This window comes from Pteronotus mesoamericanus, unplaced genomic scaffold (assembly GCF_021234165.1).
Source record: "Pteronotus mesoamericanus isolate MK-2021 breed Mesoamerican mustached bat unplaced genomic scaffold, CSHL_Meso_final contig_24, whole genome shotgun sequence".
Lineage (NCBI taxonomy): Eukaryota > Metazoa > Chordata > Mammalia > Chiroptera > Mormoopidae > Pteronotus > Pteronotus mesoamericanus.
Genome location: NW_026555100.1, coordinates 4,685,770 through 4,703,637, shown reverse-complemented (window position 1 = coordinate 4,703,637; position 17,868 = coordinate 4,685,770). Strand labels below are relative to the sequence as shown.

At 34.1% G+C, this 17,868-nt stretch overlaps 1 protein-coding gene across 3 annotated transcripts in view; it reads left to right on the top strand.

Annotated features, from left to right (window-relative positions):
* Positions 1 to 17,868, top strand: part of ADK (adenosine kinase) — a 581,730-nt gene that overhangs the window by 456,352 nt on the left and 107,510 nt on the right. For all 3 annotated transcript variants that reach the window (XM_054572534.1, XM_054572535.1, XM_054572536.1), the window contains one exon: positions 8,343 to 8,378. In XM_054572534.1, the coding sequence (XP_054428509.1) occupies positions 8,343 to 8,378 (36 nt within the window). The remainder of the gene's footprint in view (positions 1 to 8,342; positions 8,379 to 17,868) is intronic.

Sequence of the window (17,868 nt, the reverse complement as noted above, 5' to 3'; positions counted from 1 at the left end):
AAGCAGAACAAGGAAAAAACTATACCAAAGAACATCATCAAATTCCACGTAATCAGTGATAAAGGGAAAAATCTTTAAAGCAGCCAGTTTTTTTAAATACACATTATATACAGAAGAGCAATGATAAGAATGATAGCAGTCTTCTCACCTGAAACAACACAAGGTAGACCTTGGAGCACTGAAAGGAAAAACTGTCAACCTAGGATTCTATACCCAGCAAAAATATCTTTCAAAACTGAAAATGAAATAAATTTCATTTTCAGACATATAGAGGCTGAAAGAGTTCATCAGTAGCTGACCAGTACAGACCATTCAGAAAGCCTCAGTTCCAAATGCTAGCTATAACATTTACCTGTTTTATGTTCTTAGACATACCTTAACCTCTTTGAACCTTTAGATTTTCATCTGTGAAATGAGAAAAGTACCTATTTTATAGGATTTTCATAATCACTAAAATGAAATGAAATAAAGGAAATAACTGACCTTCACTGTGTGCCTCATTTGTGCCAAGCACAGTGTTATCTCATTAAAAATGGACATAAAATACCCAATAGGAGGCCTGCTACCCTGAAAATGTTCTTATGCTATCATCTCTCTTCTCATTCTTTAGTAACTGGAAAACTTGGGTTGTGCTAGAAGTTAGCCCAAATAGCTAATCAATCAAATTTTGATGAAGCACTTCTCCTAACTTTGTTTTCCTTTAGTTACGATCATTAAATATGGTTAAAGGTGGGAATGAACAACTCTCCTTGCTAGAATAGACACATCAGCTAATATATCACTTTATGAAAGGGTTAAGTACATTCTAAACTAAACCTAATTTTTTGGCTTGTGTTTTGGCTGCCAAATGTTTTTTTCAGCCACATTTATTGAGGTATGATTTATATACTGTCTATCTAATTTTTATTGTAAACCTATTGGAGAAGGGCCATGAATATCTTTATAGTTTATACATTGCCCCACAGATTTTTTTGGCACTCAATAAATGTTAAATAATATTTCCATTCAGTATTCTGCAGACAGGAAGCATATGGTCATAAATGTCGCAGCGCAGGTTGAAAATCTCCAAAAAGTTTTATGTTATATTCCTTGGAAAAGCCAGTACAGATATTTTCGTGAATGAAATTTATTTTTAAAAGGGGCTCCCAGGCTCATATTTTACTTAACAATTTTCTCTAGTCTTCATTTACTTTATTTACAAGTTAAAACTTAAACTTTTTCTCATCTGTAATAGTATAATATTAAAAATAGTATGAAACTATTACAGTCTCATGAGACAGTACATAAATGATGTTGTAGATGACAGAAAGAAAAGGTAATTCATAGTCTGAAGGACAGCATAAGGAAATATTTAGAGGTTTATGCAACATGTCTTTTATGATATATTGTATGAAAATAAATAAACAGCAGGCAGTCCTTTATGATTAAATATCAGCATGACTTAGAGGTATATCACAGCTTCAGCTGTCGCAGACCTTACAGTGGTATTAGACTTTGACTCAATAATATATTTCTCACCCAAGGATTCTTGCATTACTTAAATATCTCACTCTAATATCCATAAGGTAACCGTTGCTTTGGCATAACAAAAGGCATTTTAAATTGAGACTGAACTTGATGCCAACAAATAAATTTCATTCAAAAGATATATCCCATTTTCTGTGTGTTGAGTAAATGGTTAACCATAATCAGTTATACTAAACCACGTAGATAACATGTATCTAATTGGTTTTTTTTTTATATTATGCTTACCCTGTAATTGATCTGCTGACTATGCTTGCTTTGATTTGATTTTGTGAGGATTTTTTAAGAATTAACATCTGAATGAGAAAATATCTGAATTTGGCCATGTTTTTATGTTCCTCATATACAAATATAGAATGCAGATAATGAATCCAGGCACAGCTTAGCTTGGTGCCTGTGACTCAGAGTCTCTCATAAGGTTCTAACCAAGATGTCAGCCAGGGCTGTAGTCCCATCACTGTTGGGGGAGGATTCACTTCCAAACCCACTCATGTGGCTATGGGCAGGCCTCATATTTTCACTGATTGTTAGCCAGGGCCTCTCCATAGAGGCGCTCACAACATGGCAGCTTATTTCCCCTGGAGTGAGTTGAGAGAGAGCATGTGAGCAAGAAGATGGTTGAACAAGACATTCTATCACTTTTGCCTTATGTTTGTTACAAGCAAGTCACTAGGCCCAGCCCACACTCCAGCAAAAGGAATTGTACAAGAGTTTGAATACTAGTAGTCAGGGATCATTGAGAGCCAATTTGGAAGCTTCCTACTGTACATGTGATCTACAGACAAGACAAATCATTAAATATACTCTGAATGCTCTGGAACTCATTTGTTTAAACTATCCAGAGATCTTACCGAGATCTAAAATTCGATAGGCAAAATGATTTTCCAGTTTCACATTAAATATTTCATTTAGTCCTAGCAACAATCCAATGAAGTAGGTATTGTTGGCCTTGATTTCATTGATATTAACTGATATCCTGAGTGACTTGCTCATGATTACCTAACAGAGGAGCTATAAAATTAAGACCTTTATTGTAGGTCTTCTGATTCTAAGCCCTGTAGTCTTTTCATTTGCCTATAACTGCCTTCTGACCAGTACTATCTCTCACATAAAGTCATTCAAAGAGAACATTATACATCTCAATGTATATACAAATATATGAATTTTATATTCTATAAAGAGATTTTTATACATAGATTTATATGAAGAGAGACAAGTAACACTCTGCCTTAGACTCTCACCTACACCACACCATTTAGGATTTACAGTACTGTTTCAAGTAAAAAAAAAAGTCAGTCTAATACCATTATAAGGTCTAAAAGAGCTATAGCAGAGATACCTCTAAGATAATAGCATGTTAGCCTAAAACTGTATTTAGGGGGTTAAAAACTTGTTGGCTGGAGAAATGAACAAAGTAAAACAGCAACAGTGTTTTGGTGGCTCCACTTTCCATTGGCTTTTGCCAAAGCTCTGGGCTCATATGACTTGAGTGAGGACCATGGGGACTCCCAGTGAATTTTCTGCTTTCTCTTGCATTGGAGAAAAAGTAGTTTATTTTGGATGAATGGGTTGCTTTCTGTGGATAGTCAGAAGTTACCTTTCCTTTAGTACTAGGTTAGACCTTTCTCTCTTCTTCTTTCGGTCCATGAAGTTTTAGCCTACTCTCAAGACCCCTGATGTCTGAGATTAAAAAGTAGAGTGGTAGCATAAACAAGCAGGTAGTAGTTCTAACTGGGCTCAGTGCCTTGAAGTGCAGAGGAGGAAGTGGGAGGACAAGTATTATGAGCTTTGGTATTGGTAGTAATTGGTTATACTCTTCAGATCACCCTGGAGAAAAGAAAAGTGAATTTTTTTAACGGCATTTGTTAACTCCTCAAAATAACTTTGTTGTATGGTTAGTAGAAACTTAGGAAATATTCTTTACTAAAGCAAAATAATAGCGCCTACAGTTAATAAGTGCATTTGACAGTCCAGGATACAAGATCAATATACAGAAATCAGTTGTATTTCTGTATAAGTAATAGCAAATAATTAGAATTGAAATAAGAATATAGATATTATGGTTGTAGTTCAATATGATTATAAATAATTGTATTTTACAAATTAAAATGGGTATAATCAGACAAAATGCAGAGAAAATAGTTTTCAGTTGAATGCGGTAGTTCCCCCTTATCTGAGGAGAATATGTTCCAAGACCCCTAGTTCACGCCTGAAACCATTGATAGTACCAAAACCATAAACACACTGTTTCGTGGTTTATAAACAATAGTTTCGTGTGTGTGTGTGTGTGTGTATGGTTTCATATATATATATATATATACTCTCTTTATATATGTATACTATATATAGCCATACTCTATATATGTATACTATATATACACACACACTCTGTTTATGTATATACACACACAGTTTTTTGTATATATGTGTACCTATAATAAATTTAATTTATAAATTAGTCACAGTAAGAGATTAACAATAACTAATAATAAAATAGAACAGTTATAATAATATTGCTATAATAAAGGCTATATGAATGTGACATTATTAAGTGAAATAAGGGTAACTTGAGTACAAGCACTGTGGTAATGAGTCAGTCGACCTGATGACCAAGATGGCCACCAAGTAAATACTGGGCAGGTAGGGTGTACACCGTGGGTAAGCTGGACAACGAGATGATTCGCCCCTGGGTGGGATGGAGCAGGACAGTGCAAGATTTCGTCATGCTACTCAGAATGTTACTCAGTTTAAAATTTATGAATGTTTAAATCTGGAATTTTCCACTTCATATTTTCAGACCACACATAACTGAAACTGCAGAAAGCTAAACAGTGGATCAGGGAGAACTACTATAAAGGAAATAGTGGTCTTTCATACATACACACAAACAAGTACTTGAGTTTTTCCTTTTTTCCCTGTATAATCTGAGGATTGTGCTATTTAATAGTGGCTTGCTAATCCCTTTAAATAGCTCTTACTGTAAGTATTGCGTAGTTTTCATTAACCATGAATTTTAGACCTTTTTAAAAAACTAATCAAAAAAACTGTATTTGGTGGTTGTTTCACTGGCACCTTTTTAGCCTGGTCAGTGCAGCAGCAAGCCCACTGCAAATCCTAAATAGCGTGGTGTAGATGAGAGTCTAAGACTTTAATTATATGTCATTTTATTCACAACACACAATTCCAGGAAGGAAAAGATGACTTTGTTGTTAGAAAAGCCATATTATGTGAGTATCATTCATTGTAAACCAAAAATGATACTGTATTATAGCATAGACAACAATAGGAACTGATTCTGAAAATGTGACCTGTCTGAGAAGCTGAATAATAGCGAAAGTTATCAAAATGGAAAGAAGTGTTAATGTGAAATGCAGCCTTCTCAGAAATACTCTTTCCTGGCCTGTTTGATTTTGCTTTTGTTGCTTGTCATGCATGAATGAAAGTGCTACACTCTCAGGGGAGCAGGAAAGCCTCTTGTCGGTTGTTTATTTTCTTAATCCCTCCTCCTTTGTGATTTTTGATGTCAGATCTAAAATGGAAAGCCTGTAAATATAATGATTATCACATGGATAATCACCTGCATTAGGAACCGCCCTGCTTCTCTATTCTAACCTTAGCTGTTCTCCACATGTCACATCCACTCTGTGGTTGGATTTTAACCTGACTGCTTCATTAGATTTGTGAAACTCAGTACGTGGCACCCTGGGGCAGCACAGATGGGGACTTGCTTGTTTTCTTTTCTCACTTTTACTGCAAAGGCACACTACAAAGTCCTTTTCAATTTAGTGTGATCAGTTCACTTGGAATTACTCCTGAGATTTGGAATGTACCTTACTATTATGCCCACCAACTATGCCCCTTTTTTCTTCCCTACTTTCTGACCTAATGCCTTTTCTTTCTGTCCCTCCATGCAGTGAATCTGAGGACTGAAATTCTGCTTAAAATTCTTACTGGGTCATACTGTTCCTCTATGTTGTTTTATTTGTTTTGCTGAGAGGGAAAAATAAATGTTGTTCCACCAATGTATCTGCAAACACCTTCAGATCAGAGGTTAGCTGTGGTGGGAAAGTCTGCAGTGATGTGAGCCATCTGCCTTCTCTAATGGAGTGACTAGGGGCACCAGTCCAAGATCAAAGAAAGGTGGGAGGAAGTCAGGAGATAAGATCTTTTTAAGCCTAGAACAAGTGCTTAGCTTTTTAGTGATAGGACACAGCTCTGCAAACTTGTGCAAGGGGGATGCTAAGATAGAAAATTGAGTTGGCTTCTCTTCAGCGTGTCCTCCTTTAGTCAGAAGTGTATTGGCACTTGGAATAGTTTACAGATGGGAAAGTGTCCTAGTGCCTGGTTTCCTTAAAGAATAGTGATCTGACATTTATATGTGTGTCTTGCAATTAGTCAGTTCTACTGTACCATAGCAGAGCACAGTTAATTGCTTTTTAGATTTAAATGAGCAAAACTGGACATTAAAAGGGCAACTTAACTACTCTATGTGAATTTTGAGTTTTTGTGTTTTAGTACAATTTTAATCATACAGATTCTTCATATTAACTTTGTCTTATAGCCCTCTGGGTTTCTTTTATGCCTCTGAAATTTCCATATAAATAAGTAGTTGTAGCAGAGCTTTTCAGTTATCTTTTTTATATAAGAATTAGCTCAGTTAATTCTTGGATTGAACAACTTGGAAAAATGCTATATCGATATATTTTTTTTTAGCCTTATCCTTTTCTTTGACAGCTAGGTCAGCAAATATTATTGACTGTGTTGTATACAAAATTCAGTTGTAAGTAAATTTTCAAAGATAGTAACCTTGCTTGCCCCAATTGTCAAGCTCATAATTCAGCTGTTTGCTTTTTTTTTAAAATCTATATTACTAAGGCTAATTTGATCAGCCTATTTTCTCTAGTAAACAGCCTAGGGAGTTGTACTTTCAGCTTACCACTTTGTATCAACTTCAATGTTCAGCTGTAATCATCAATTTCAACCTTTTTAAACCTTCAAAATGGTTCTTTATATTTTATTAGTATGTTGGGCTATAAGCGTACATTCTTTTTTTCCCAGTGCTTTTCTTAACATGTAGATAGTACCCAAATTTGTGCTGGAGACATTGACTGTGCTTTCTGCCTTACATGGTTTGGTGCAGCAGTCGTTTTAGTTGAGTTGGATCTGCTTACTACTTGGGCTCAAATCCCATCCTTCTATTAATATCTCTTGGCAGAGATAATTTTGGAGGAATGTAAGTTAAGATGTAGAGGCTCTTGACAGTTGTCTGCAGTTTTGTTTTTTTTTTAATTTCATTTTCAAGAGGGAAGTGGAGTTGAAAAGTAATATTGACTTCATTCTCTGTAACAGGCCTAAAATTAAAATATATGTACAAAGCAAAAATTAGAGAAAAGGAAAGGAAACTGCACAGATGTGTTTTTGTCCTTTGATGGCCTGTTATAAGAACATTAAGGTCCATAATGTCTGTCAGATTTTGCCCTTAACATTTAATTCTAGAAAAACATTGTGTATGTTAAGTATATATTTTTAATGTTAAACTTTTGTTACCCTGTCATCTTATATCAAAGAAAAACAGGGGATTGTTAGGACTGTTTGTTACAATTTTCAAGTAGTCAAAAAAGTAGAAATACTGAATACCTCTAGATTTAAGAATTAATATTTTTCCATTTTTCTTTACTTGGATTATTTTTAAAGATTCTAAAGTAAATTATATGTATCATGCTATTTTATCCCTGAATAATTCAGGATTAACAGCTAAAAATTAAGAACCTTTTTTAAATCAAATTGATAATTCTTAATGTTGTTTACTTCTTGCTTCATGTTCATATTTCTGCAGTCATCCCCAAAATGTCTTTTATAGCTGTTTTGTTCAAAACAGAATCCAGTTAAGGTCTGTATATTGCTCTTGGTCACTTTTCTCTTACCCACTTTATCACAAAATTGACTTATTGAAGAGACCATTTGTCCTATACAATGTCCTACCTTATGGATTTGTCTGTTTGCTTTCTCAGTGTATCATTGAACTTGTTCTCCTATTCTCTGTATTTCCTGTAGGCTGCAAGTTATATAATTAAAGTTTTGATGAATTCATTTTTTAAATTTTTGTTCAGAAAACTTTATAGGTGATGCTGTATGCTTTATGCTGCATCATAACGGAAGGCACAAAGTATATAGTGATCCTACTATTGATGATAAAAAGTGATATGATCTATCACTGGGGTAAGGTTATGACAGTTTGATCCTTCCCCTTTAAAGCTATAGTTTGCTCCCCATGATCAACATATAATCTCTGATATATTAATTCCCTGAAATACTCAGTTCCCCATCATCCTTTCACCTAATGAATTTAGCATCCATTGATGATCCTTGCCTTAATAAATTGCATTAGGGATTGCAAAGTGGTGATTTCTGTAAATCTATACATTTGCTAGCAGACATTCTTCTCTACAGAAGAGCTTTTTGAAAGGTATTGTTTTAATTAAAAACATAACCACCAGCATGTTCCTTACATTTCAAATAATTGTCTTTCTTTGTTGGGGTCAAAACACCTGAACTCATTGTGACAGCTACAGTAAAAACATGCACTACATCTTCTTTATTCCAACTTGTGAAGTGTGTTGACATTATGCTGCCCTTTTTTATGCTAAGGAAAAAAGAAATCTTTTTTTGGTGTAAGAATAAAAATTGAACTACGTGGGTACATTGAGATAATTGTGAAAAAAGAAGACTGTGAATGAGTTTCAAAATGGATTATTTCTTCATTATCTCGCACTTTATAATTAACTGTTCTTTTTTTTTTTTTTTTTTTTTAATTTCAGGAAGCTGCCACTTTTGCTAGAGAGCAAGGCTTTGAGGTGAGTTAACCCACAATTGCACACTAAACAGATCCTAAAGGTTTTTTCTAGCTGATAATGAAGTTCTTTTGGACAGTGATTGATGTGCTATTATACTCTCAGAGCCTCTCAGCAGTTGCCATGGAAACTTGGCAGTCGTCATGGTTTCTTTGTTCTGCCAGCACAGTGTTATGACGCACTCTGCTAGGTCTGCACCCAACATCGCCTACAGATGTTATTTATTGAATTTTGAAAAGCCTCTTGGGAAGCCAAGAGGTTGGGCACGGTTTCAAGCTGCCTCTGCAGATATGGGGCCTGTCAGTTTGTTCAGTTAAAAAGCTACCTCATTAGCTGCATTACATTTCATAAGGATTCACTGCTAAAGCAGTGGTGGAGCAACACTAAATAGTGAAATATAATGTCATTTAAATAATTTCAACCCTAACCCATGTAGATTATCATTATGCAAATTAAATTCCAAAAGGTTGTACTTAACAGTTGTTAGGAACTGATTAATTTAAATCCTGCTCATATAAACTTTCTGTTTGAATCTTTTTTTTTTTTTTTTTTTTTGGATAGCATTAAAACACATACATTTTCTGAAACTAAATATCGATAATTGGCTTTAATTTTCAGGTCCTGATCCTGTTACCCTGATATGTTATTCTGTCAACATTCAAAATTCCATGTGGTTTTTGTTGGCAAAATTAAGATAGCAGATAAGACCATGTTTTTATCTATAAAATATCCATCTTCCAATCCATTGTTAGAATACACTGAACCCAGGTTAATTGACAGAATTAATTGAATTTGAGTTTTATAATTATCATATTTATTGAGCCAGACCTATGTAGAATGTCGGGTTCTATACCACAACTTGAGATGTTGCACAATAGTAATTTTTAAAAATTTAATCTGACTAGAACTAGAAACTCTTGATTTGCATACTTAGTATTTTCTATAATCTAAAGAAGCTATGAGCATTGATTGAGTATATTAGTAAACTCACTTGGAACTCTTTGAAGAAAGGTGTGTAAATTTATGATGGAACTATTATTTAAATGTATGAAAGGCAGATTTATTATCAAGTAACAAACTAATGCTAAAGTGTGTGTTATCCATATCATAGGACTTGACAGCCATAGTGCTTCCTTTTCTTGGAGGAAGACAGTAAGCATGTGGTATAAGTATTCTATTCTGAAGATACTATGAAAAAACTCTATCAGGGTAGGAAACCTTACCTTATGCTACCTGATTGTTGGGAACTACAATAGTTTATTGGGAATTTTTGTTTGTTTGTTTGTTTGTTTTACTATATTTATTCTCACAAGTATAGGGGCTGAGTCACTTGTCGAAGGAATAAAGATTTCCGAGTATTTATCTAGTTTAAGTTTTGCTTTGTAATTTTCCAAACAGGCAATTTATATACAAGACTAAATATAGCCAGGGGAATATTCAATTTAAAAGTCAATGTTTTAATCATGAGAATATAAGTAAATGTTTTCGGTCATGTTTTAAAGTTTCACTGTTAAATTTTAGTATTAACAATTGATATTCTCTGTTGTTATATCAAAATTCTCGACCGATGAAAGCTTATAGAACATAAGTTTGTATCCTATTTTCTGTGCTAACATAAATATGTTTTGGTTCTAGAAAATAAACAGTTCGGTAGATGCTTAGAAATATAACATGTTGCATAACAAATGATTGTGATTCTTTAGTGCCTAGATAATAATATTTTTAAAATAGTTTATTAAAGCTGACTAATCCATGCTTTTATTGCCCCCTTGAGCTATATGCTTTGAATATGCTAGTTTAAATTCAGTCCTAGCAACAAACTACTTCTTTTTTTTTTATTAACCAGCACCATATTAACCTTTCCATTAGTTTTTACTTTTTGATTCTAGAAATCTTTTTTACCATAAATCTGCCATAGTTGACTACAGCATGTAAATGAAGTGATGATGTTTATAATAGTATATACCTTATTACCTCCTGATGTAGAAAAACTACTCTGTGGATGATGTTGACAGTGATATGTTAGATTAAATAAAGCACACAAATCTTCATGTGTCCCTTCATGGGTTCTCTAAAATATTATAAGCCTTGCAGAATATATGAAAGCCATGAATACAGTAACCTCAAGTAAGTATTTTCAGTAAAATATAAGGGATGCTATCTAGAAAAATATAATGATTTAGAAGTGCCATTAATTTTTTTTTTAGTTCTTTACACAATAATATGAAAACATCAGTTTGAAACTTGGTATTTTTAAGGAACCAAACAAAATAAATCACTTTATCTTAACAGTTTAATGTTTATGGAAATATGTCTGTACTCTCAAATGTAGTGTGGCAAACTAGACAAAGTCTGCATTTTATCACTGCCAAATTTAACTTTACCTCTAAATTTGGGACATGAATGAGAGGAGAGAACTGAAAAGATTAAAAAGAAGGGAAAGGTGACTATTTTTTTTTTCTTCCCACCAGCTCTCCTGTCCTACTGTCATTTTCTGTTATAAATCCCAATCAGTTTCCAAAGCCACTGAGTATTGCCACTGGTGATCTGTCTGCTAACAGACCAATCCAAACACCTCTAAAAATAACCAGTGTTTATTCATCAGGAAGTATCCTCAGTGGCATTGTTTATGGTATTCTGGTTAGCTTCTCTGCAAATTTTAGATAATCTTCCTTTTTAAAATAAAAATCTTTACTCTTGAAAATGAGTTGGGCAATTTTCAGTAAAAAGAGACAGCTTAGGAGGGCCCTGGAGAATGAGATAAAAACTGAAGCTGGGCAGAGCATAAAGGAGAAGAGAGGGTGGAGACTTTATATATATATAAATATATATATTATATATTTATATATTATATATATAATTTATTTATATTATATATAAATATATATTTTATATTATATATAATTTATATATATTTATTAATATATAATATATAAATGTAAAAAATAGAAAATTGCGTAGTATTTGATTTAAATGACAGACCTGCTAAGAATTTAAAATGACAATTTTTGAGGTAAAAAGTTTCGTGAGGTTTATTATTATTCTGGGAAATCAGTGCAGACCGTAGTGTTTTTTTAAAATCTACCTTATCTTGAGCTAAACCGATTAAAGGTTTGTATTTTGAGAAACTACATAAAAATGTCTCCAAAATTGATTTAAATTAAATAAAGTGCAGACAACACCTCCAAAACCTAAATACAAATATTATTTGTATTGGTATTTTCATTCTCTATACAATACAGTATGTGCCAAATGATAAAGAAAATTTATACCTTTTCTACTGGACCATTCATTTATTTTTACTCCAAGGAACAAATTTTAATTTCCTTGTTTTATATGTCGACAGTAGAATACTTCTGACAGTAGAGGAAACAAAGCCATTCTGTTCCCTTTTCCAACTTTCCCCATAGCTCTGACTCTACTCAGACAATTCCAGACTTGTAGTCTTTCTTTGACTGATAGTAACTCTATCATCTTACACCTGCGAGAGAAAAACATTGAATTATGCACTCCTGTATGGCATCCACTACCTACTGGGGCTATTTAAATTAAAATTAAGTAAAAATTAAAATTCAGTTTCTCAGTTTCACTAAGCACATTTCAAGTGAGACTACCATATTGGACAGTGCAGTTACAAAACATATATATCATCACAGAGAGTTCCATTCATCAGCACTGGATAGAACAGCCACAGAGGATACCCAGGACGTCTAGATTCCCAAAGAATTCTTAAAGGTTTTTCTAAGATTCCTGTGTTCCTCACAAGTATAAAGAATACAATGAGTATCATCCAGGGTTTCTGAAAATAACACACTGAGTCAAGTCCTGTTGGCTAAAAGAGAATCATGCTTCTTTCCTGAGGTGACTGATTGAATCCTAAAAGAGGACAGTTTTAGGACAGATTAAGAGAAAGAGATCAGATAATCTAATTCTCTTTATTTACTCATTCAACAAATATTTACTGAGCACTAGCTATGCCTAGTTAGAACTGTGCCTAGCAAAACAAACAAGAAAACATATTTCAAACAGAATGAACAAGGGTACACAAGCTCTGAAACAAGGAAGAGCATAATGTACTATGCACTCCAAGAACTGACACAAGGGTCAGTATCACTGAACAGTGTGAATGAGGAAAAAGGAAGTGTAAGACTGGAGAGTGACACATCATGTGGACACCGTAATTATTATGGGAGTCTGTTTGGAAAACAAAAGAGAATATGGCGTGGTTAAGTGAGGCAATGTGTGGGGACACCACAGTTGCTCTTCTATAGGAGTAGGTAGATTGCGATAGTATTGTTTAACATTTGCATCACCAGCTTGTTAATAATGGAATGAAGAAAGTATACTCTTTAATTTGGAACACAATGCTAAATTTAAGGTGTTCATGTGATCGCTAGTCACAGTAAAGCATAATTTAACATTTATAAAATGCTTCATAGTTTATAAAGCCTTTCCAACATTTCATTAATACATTTAATAGTCACACAAACTTTTGAGTGTAGGTGTAGGGCAGGATTGCCCTATCAATTCAACAGATACAAAATAGGCTACATGACTTGTACAATGTCACCGAGCTAATACAGAGCGGAGCTGGACCGACAGCTCAGCTCTCTTAAGTTCAGTGCTCTTTACTGTATAAACTATACATCGCCCTCTCTCGCATTCTAACGATTTGGAAAAGGACAGTAGATTTCCAAATGACCTTGAAAAATGAGAAATATCTTGAAATTCAAAAAATAAAATTTTAAGCTACAATACAAGCCAGAATAATTAAGAAAAAATAGCAAACACACACCAGATCAGCAATGATTTGTGAATGTGCCAGAAAAATTATTTAGGATAAACATGCTATAGTTTGTGATAATAGAAAACACATTGCTAAAATTCATAGTAGTATAACCTGTGGATAGTATGGAATATTGGTTAAGAGTGTAATTCCTGGAGTCACACTTTGTTGGGTGCTAGACCTGATCTCCGCACATGGTATCCTTTTGACCTGAGGAAGTCACTTAACTTCTCTGTAAAATCTTGAGGTCCTTCTTAGAGATTTGGAAGGCACTCTCCCAGTGTGACAGTTTTGGAGAGTATTAAAATGATTGTTATTAGAGGAAAGAAATTAATATTTAGTAAGTACTTAGCGTGTGCTAAGGATTGTATTAACCTCTTTCACTTACCTTATCCTCCTTTATCCTTACAACAGTCATTTTTAACTTTTTATTTTGAAACAATTTTAGACTCAGAAAATTTGTGAAAATAGTACAGAGTTCCCAAGCACCTTTCATTGAGCTTCCCTTAATCTTAACATCTTACATAACCAAGGTTTAGTGATCAAACCCAGGAAATTAATATTGGTACAATACCAATTATTGAGTTTCAGTCTTTATTCTGATTTCACCAGTTTTTCCGCTAATTTCCTTTTTCCGCTCCAGAACCTAATTCAGGATTACACTTTGCATTTGTCATGTCTCCTTAGTCTCTTTCCTTTCTGTGATAGTTTCTAACTCTTTCCTTATTGATATCTTGGTATTTTTGAAGAGTACTTGTCAGTCATTTTGTAGAATATCCCTTGATTTGGGTTTTTCTGATATTTTCTCATAATTAAGTAGAGGTTATGAATTTTTGCCAGAAATACCACAGAAGTGATGTGCCCTTCTCAATGCCTCATATCAGGGACATACACGATGTCCTGATGTCATAATGTTGGTGATGTTAACCTTGATCACTGTGTTAAGGTGTCATTTGCAGTTTATCCTCTGTAAATTTGCTACTTTCCCATTACAATTAATAAGTATTTGGGGACTATGTAAATATACTATTTTGCCTACTAATTTTAGCATGGCTAAATTTGATCACCAGGGTAAACTAATAGTCTGTCAGATTTCTCCACTATAACATAACTGTTGTTCCTTATGTTATGGATAAGTATTTTTTTGTTTTTACATCTTTAATTTTAAATTTTTAAATCATGTTTATTCTATTACAGTTGTCTCAATTTTTTCCCCTTTGCCTTCTTCCACACATCCCACCTGGCCCCCCGCTCCCACAGTCAGTTCCCACTCTGTTGTCCATGTCCATAGGTCGTTCATACATGTTCTTTGTTCAGTCCCTTCTCCTTCTTTCCACCATTGTCCTCCTTCCCCATCCCCTCTGGTCACTTTGAGTCTGCTCCATGTTTCCAAGCCTATGGTTTAGTTGTTTGTTAGTTTATTTTGTTGAACAGATTCCACTTATAGGTGAGATCATATGGTATTTGTCTTTCACCGACTGGCTTATTTCATATAGCATAATATTCTCCATTTCCATCCATGTTGTCACAAAAGGTAAGAGTTCAATCAATTTAAGAAGCAGAAGCGAAAAAGAAGAGTCTCACAAATAATGGGAAGACAAAGAAATACGCCCCACTTGGAGGGAAAGGATCAATCCCCAGAAAGAAAACTAAATGAAGTAGAGGCAAGTAAACCATCACATATTGAGTTCAAAACAACAGTTCTAAGGAAGTTCAATGAGCTCAGTGAGCTCAGAGAGAATTACCAAAAACTGCAGGGAAACTATGAGGAACTTATTGCAAACTACATCAGCATGAAAAAGGACATAGAAACTATCAATAAAAGACAAGAGGAAATGAAGAATACCATTTCTGAATTGAAGAACACAATAGAAGGAATCAAAAGCAGGCTAGATGAAGCAGAGGATCGAATCAGTTAGCTGGAGGACAAGGTAGAAAAAAGCTCCCAGAAAGAGCAAGGAAATGAAAGAAGACTCAGAAAGAATGAAGAGGTGTTGGGAAATGCAAGACAACCTGAAATGTAATAATATCCATATAATAAGGATACCAGAATGAGAAGAAGAGAAGGAAGGGATAGAGAACCTGTTTGAAAAAGTAATGATGGAAAACTTACTGAATTGGAGGAGAGAAAAAGTCATACAAGTCCAGGAAGCACAGGGTGTCACATTCAAGAGGAACCCATTGAGACCCACTCCAAGACACATCCTAATTAAAATGGCAAATACCAAAGACAAACAGAGAATCCTAAAGACAGCAAGGGAGAAAGAGGTAGTAACATATAAGGGAGACCCGATACAGCTAGCAGCTGACTTCTCAACTGAATAAGTATCTTAAGGGGAAATACTATGAGAATATGCAAAAATCTGGATTGCTTCCAAGTTTTTGCCTACTAATTATAACATACTTTTTTCCCAACATCTTCTACCATAAACATTTTCTTAATGTTGTACAGAGATTTATTTACCTGCTCAAGGTATACAAATTCAGGTGTGTCATACTCTAAATCCCTTGTAATTTCATCATTCTGTTAAAATATGTTAGCCCGAGTATAAACGAGAACAGTCTACTGGCTGACAGCAAACTTAGAAATATGTGTATATAGCTTCGGAAACAAAAAATTAAGGTTTAAGAAAAGTTTTTATACTAGATGGGGACCAACTACTGAGGGCAAAGCATAGGCTCCTCAAGGCATAGTGAGAAATTTAGTTTTGGTGCTCACTGCCAGTTACCCCAGAGTGACAAAGAGATTTTGTATGAATTGTGGATGCGGATACAAATAGAATAAAGTGTAACCATCTGTAAAGATTTGTGTCTTCTATTTGGAAAGTTAATTTCAGCCTTAAATTGCCAGTTCTATAAGGTTTGATTTGAGACATAAGAAAGGTTTCTTTAAGTTACCAAAGTTCTTTTAAAAAATATATATGTTCCCACAGGGTTGATGCAAGACAGTTGTGTAATCTCATTCTTAATTTATTCCTTATACCACCTTGAAGAAAGACTTCTATTTTAAAAACATCCAGTACATGTGTAAGATGCTGGTCCCAAGATGATAAAGTGAATCTATTCCTGGAGTTTGCCTCTTAACTTTATTAAATATGAACTGTACTCAATCATAAGCAAAAATACTACAGTAATAAAATGTGTGGCAAGGCAGTTGGGAGAATTTATGTGAGTCATTTTAATTAAATGTATAGATTTATTTGAGAGAGTGAAGACATTGTTATATAGCAATTTTTGGTCCTTTCAGCTGTTACTAGTCATTTCTTCGTTTTGTTTTTGTTTGTTTGTTTATACTAGTCAATTGTAGTAGTCTTTCCCCAAAACTGAGGGTATTTCTTTTCTCATCTTATCTGACTGCAAGCTTAATTCTGTTCTAAAATAAGTAACCAAAAGTGAAATAGTCAGCATGTTTGAAAGGTCGGCAGCATTGTCATACCACAAGTGGCTCTTCTTTCCAGAAAGAGCATTCTTCTGGTATTATTATGTTAGGTATAATAGATCCTTAGGTTCATATATCATCTGGAATTTCTTAAATATTTAGGGAACAAACAACATACAAGTATTTTACTAAAGTTTGCCATGTCTTTAAAAATGTCATGGTTTCACCCTTACATGTGTGGCTCGGTCGGAGCATCATCCTGTAACTGAAGCATTGTGGGTTCAATTCCCGTTCAGTGCACATACCCAGGTCACGGGATCAGTCCCTGGTCCAGACACGTACAATCCCCAGTCTGGGCACAGATGGGAGGCAACCAATCGGTGCTTCTCTCTCACGTCAATGTTTCTCTCCCTTCTTCTCTCTCTCAATCAATGAAGAAATGTCCTCAGGTGAGGAGAAGAAAACAATTTTAAACAGGAAATAAAAATTTCATGGTTTCTAATGTTATTTGTAACCATTATGACTTGACTGCCTTGCTTACTTAAATCTCTCCATCCTGTGTATCCTAATTAACTTTCTTTATGCCACACAAATATATTTTCCCTCTGGTTTTGTTTGTCTCTCCATAACTGTTTGAAATTTTACACAGTGATCGAGTACTAACCAACAAACACAAACTATGGGCAGTTTTAGAGGCCTACTGAATTCAGACATGGATTTTTTAAGTATCTAAAATTGTTGAAAGCATGATTCTAAAAATCCTACCTATAGCTTAAAGGTTACATTTCAAGTCAAGAGCATTTAAGATATAAAACTTCATGGCCTGTGGGATATGAAAAATAGCATCAGGGTTTCTAGAATTAATTTGTAATTTTTAAACTTTATCTTTTTAAAGAAAATTAAATCTGTAGGAAGCAGCACCTCTCTCTCATTTTAGTTCTTTGAAAAAAATGACATTGTAGTAACTGTATTATTTCCAAAGTCAGCATAATTATTCCCTGTACACCCCTAAGATAATTTAATATTATTCTTTCTATAAATCTTTCATAGGAAATTTGAGAATTGATTGGATATTTGCTGACATTAAGGGATTATTGTTTAGTTTTTTAAATACGATAATAGTTATTTGGTTATATTTAAGTTGTTATCTTTCAGAGATACACACAAAAACATTTACAGATGACATTACATATCGTATCTTGGATTTGCTTTCGAATAATATGAAAGGCAGGTGGATGAGGGTATAGATGAAATAAGATTCATCATAAACTTAAAATGGTTACAGTTTGATGGTGGGCTCCTTGGAGGTTGTTGTACTATGATATTTA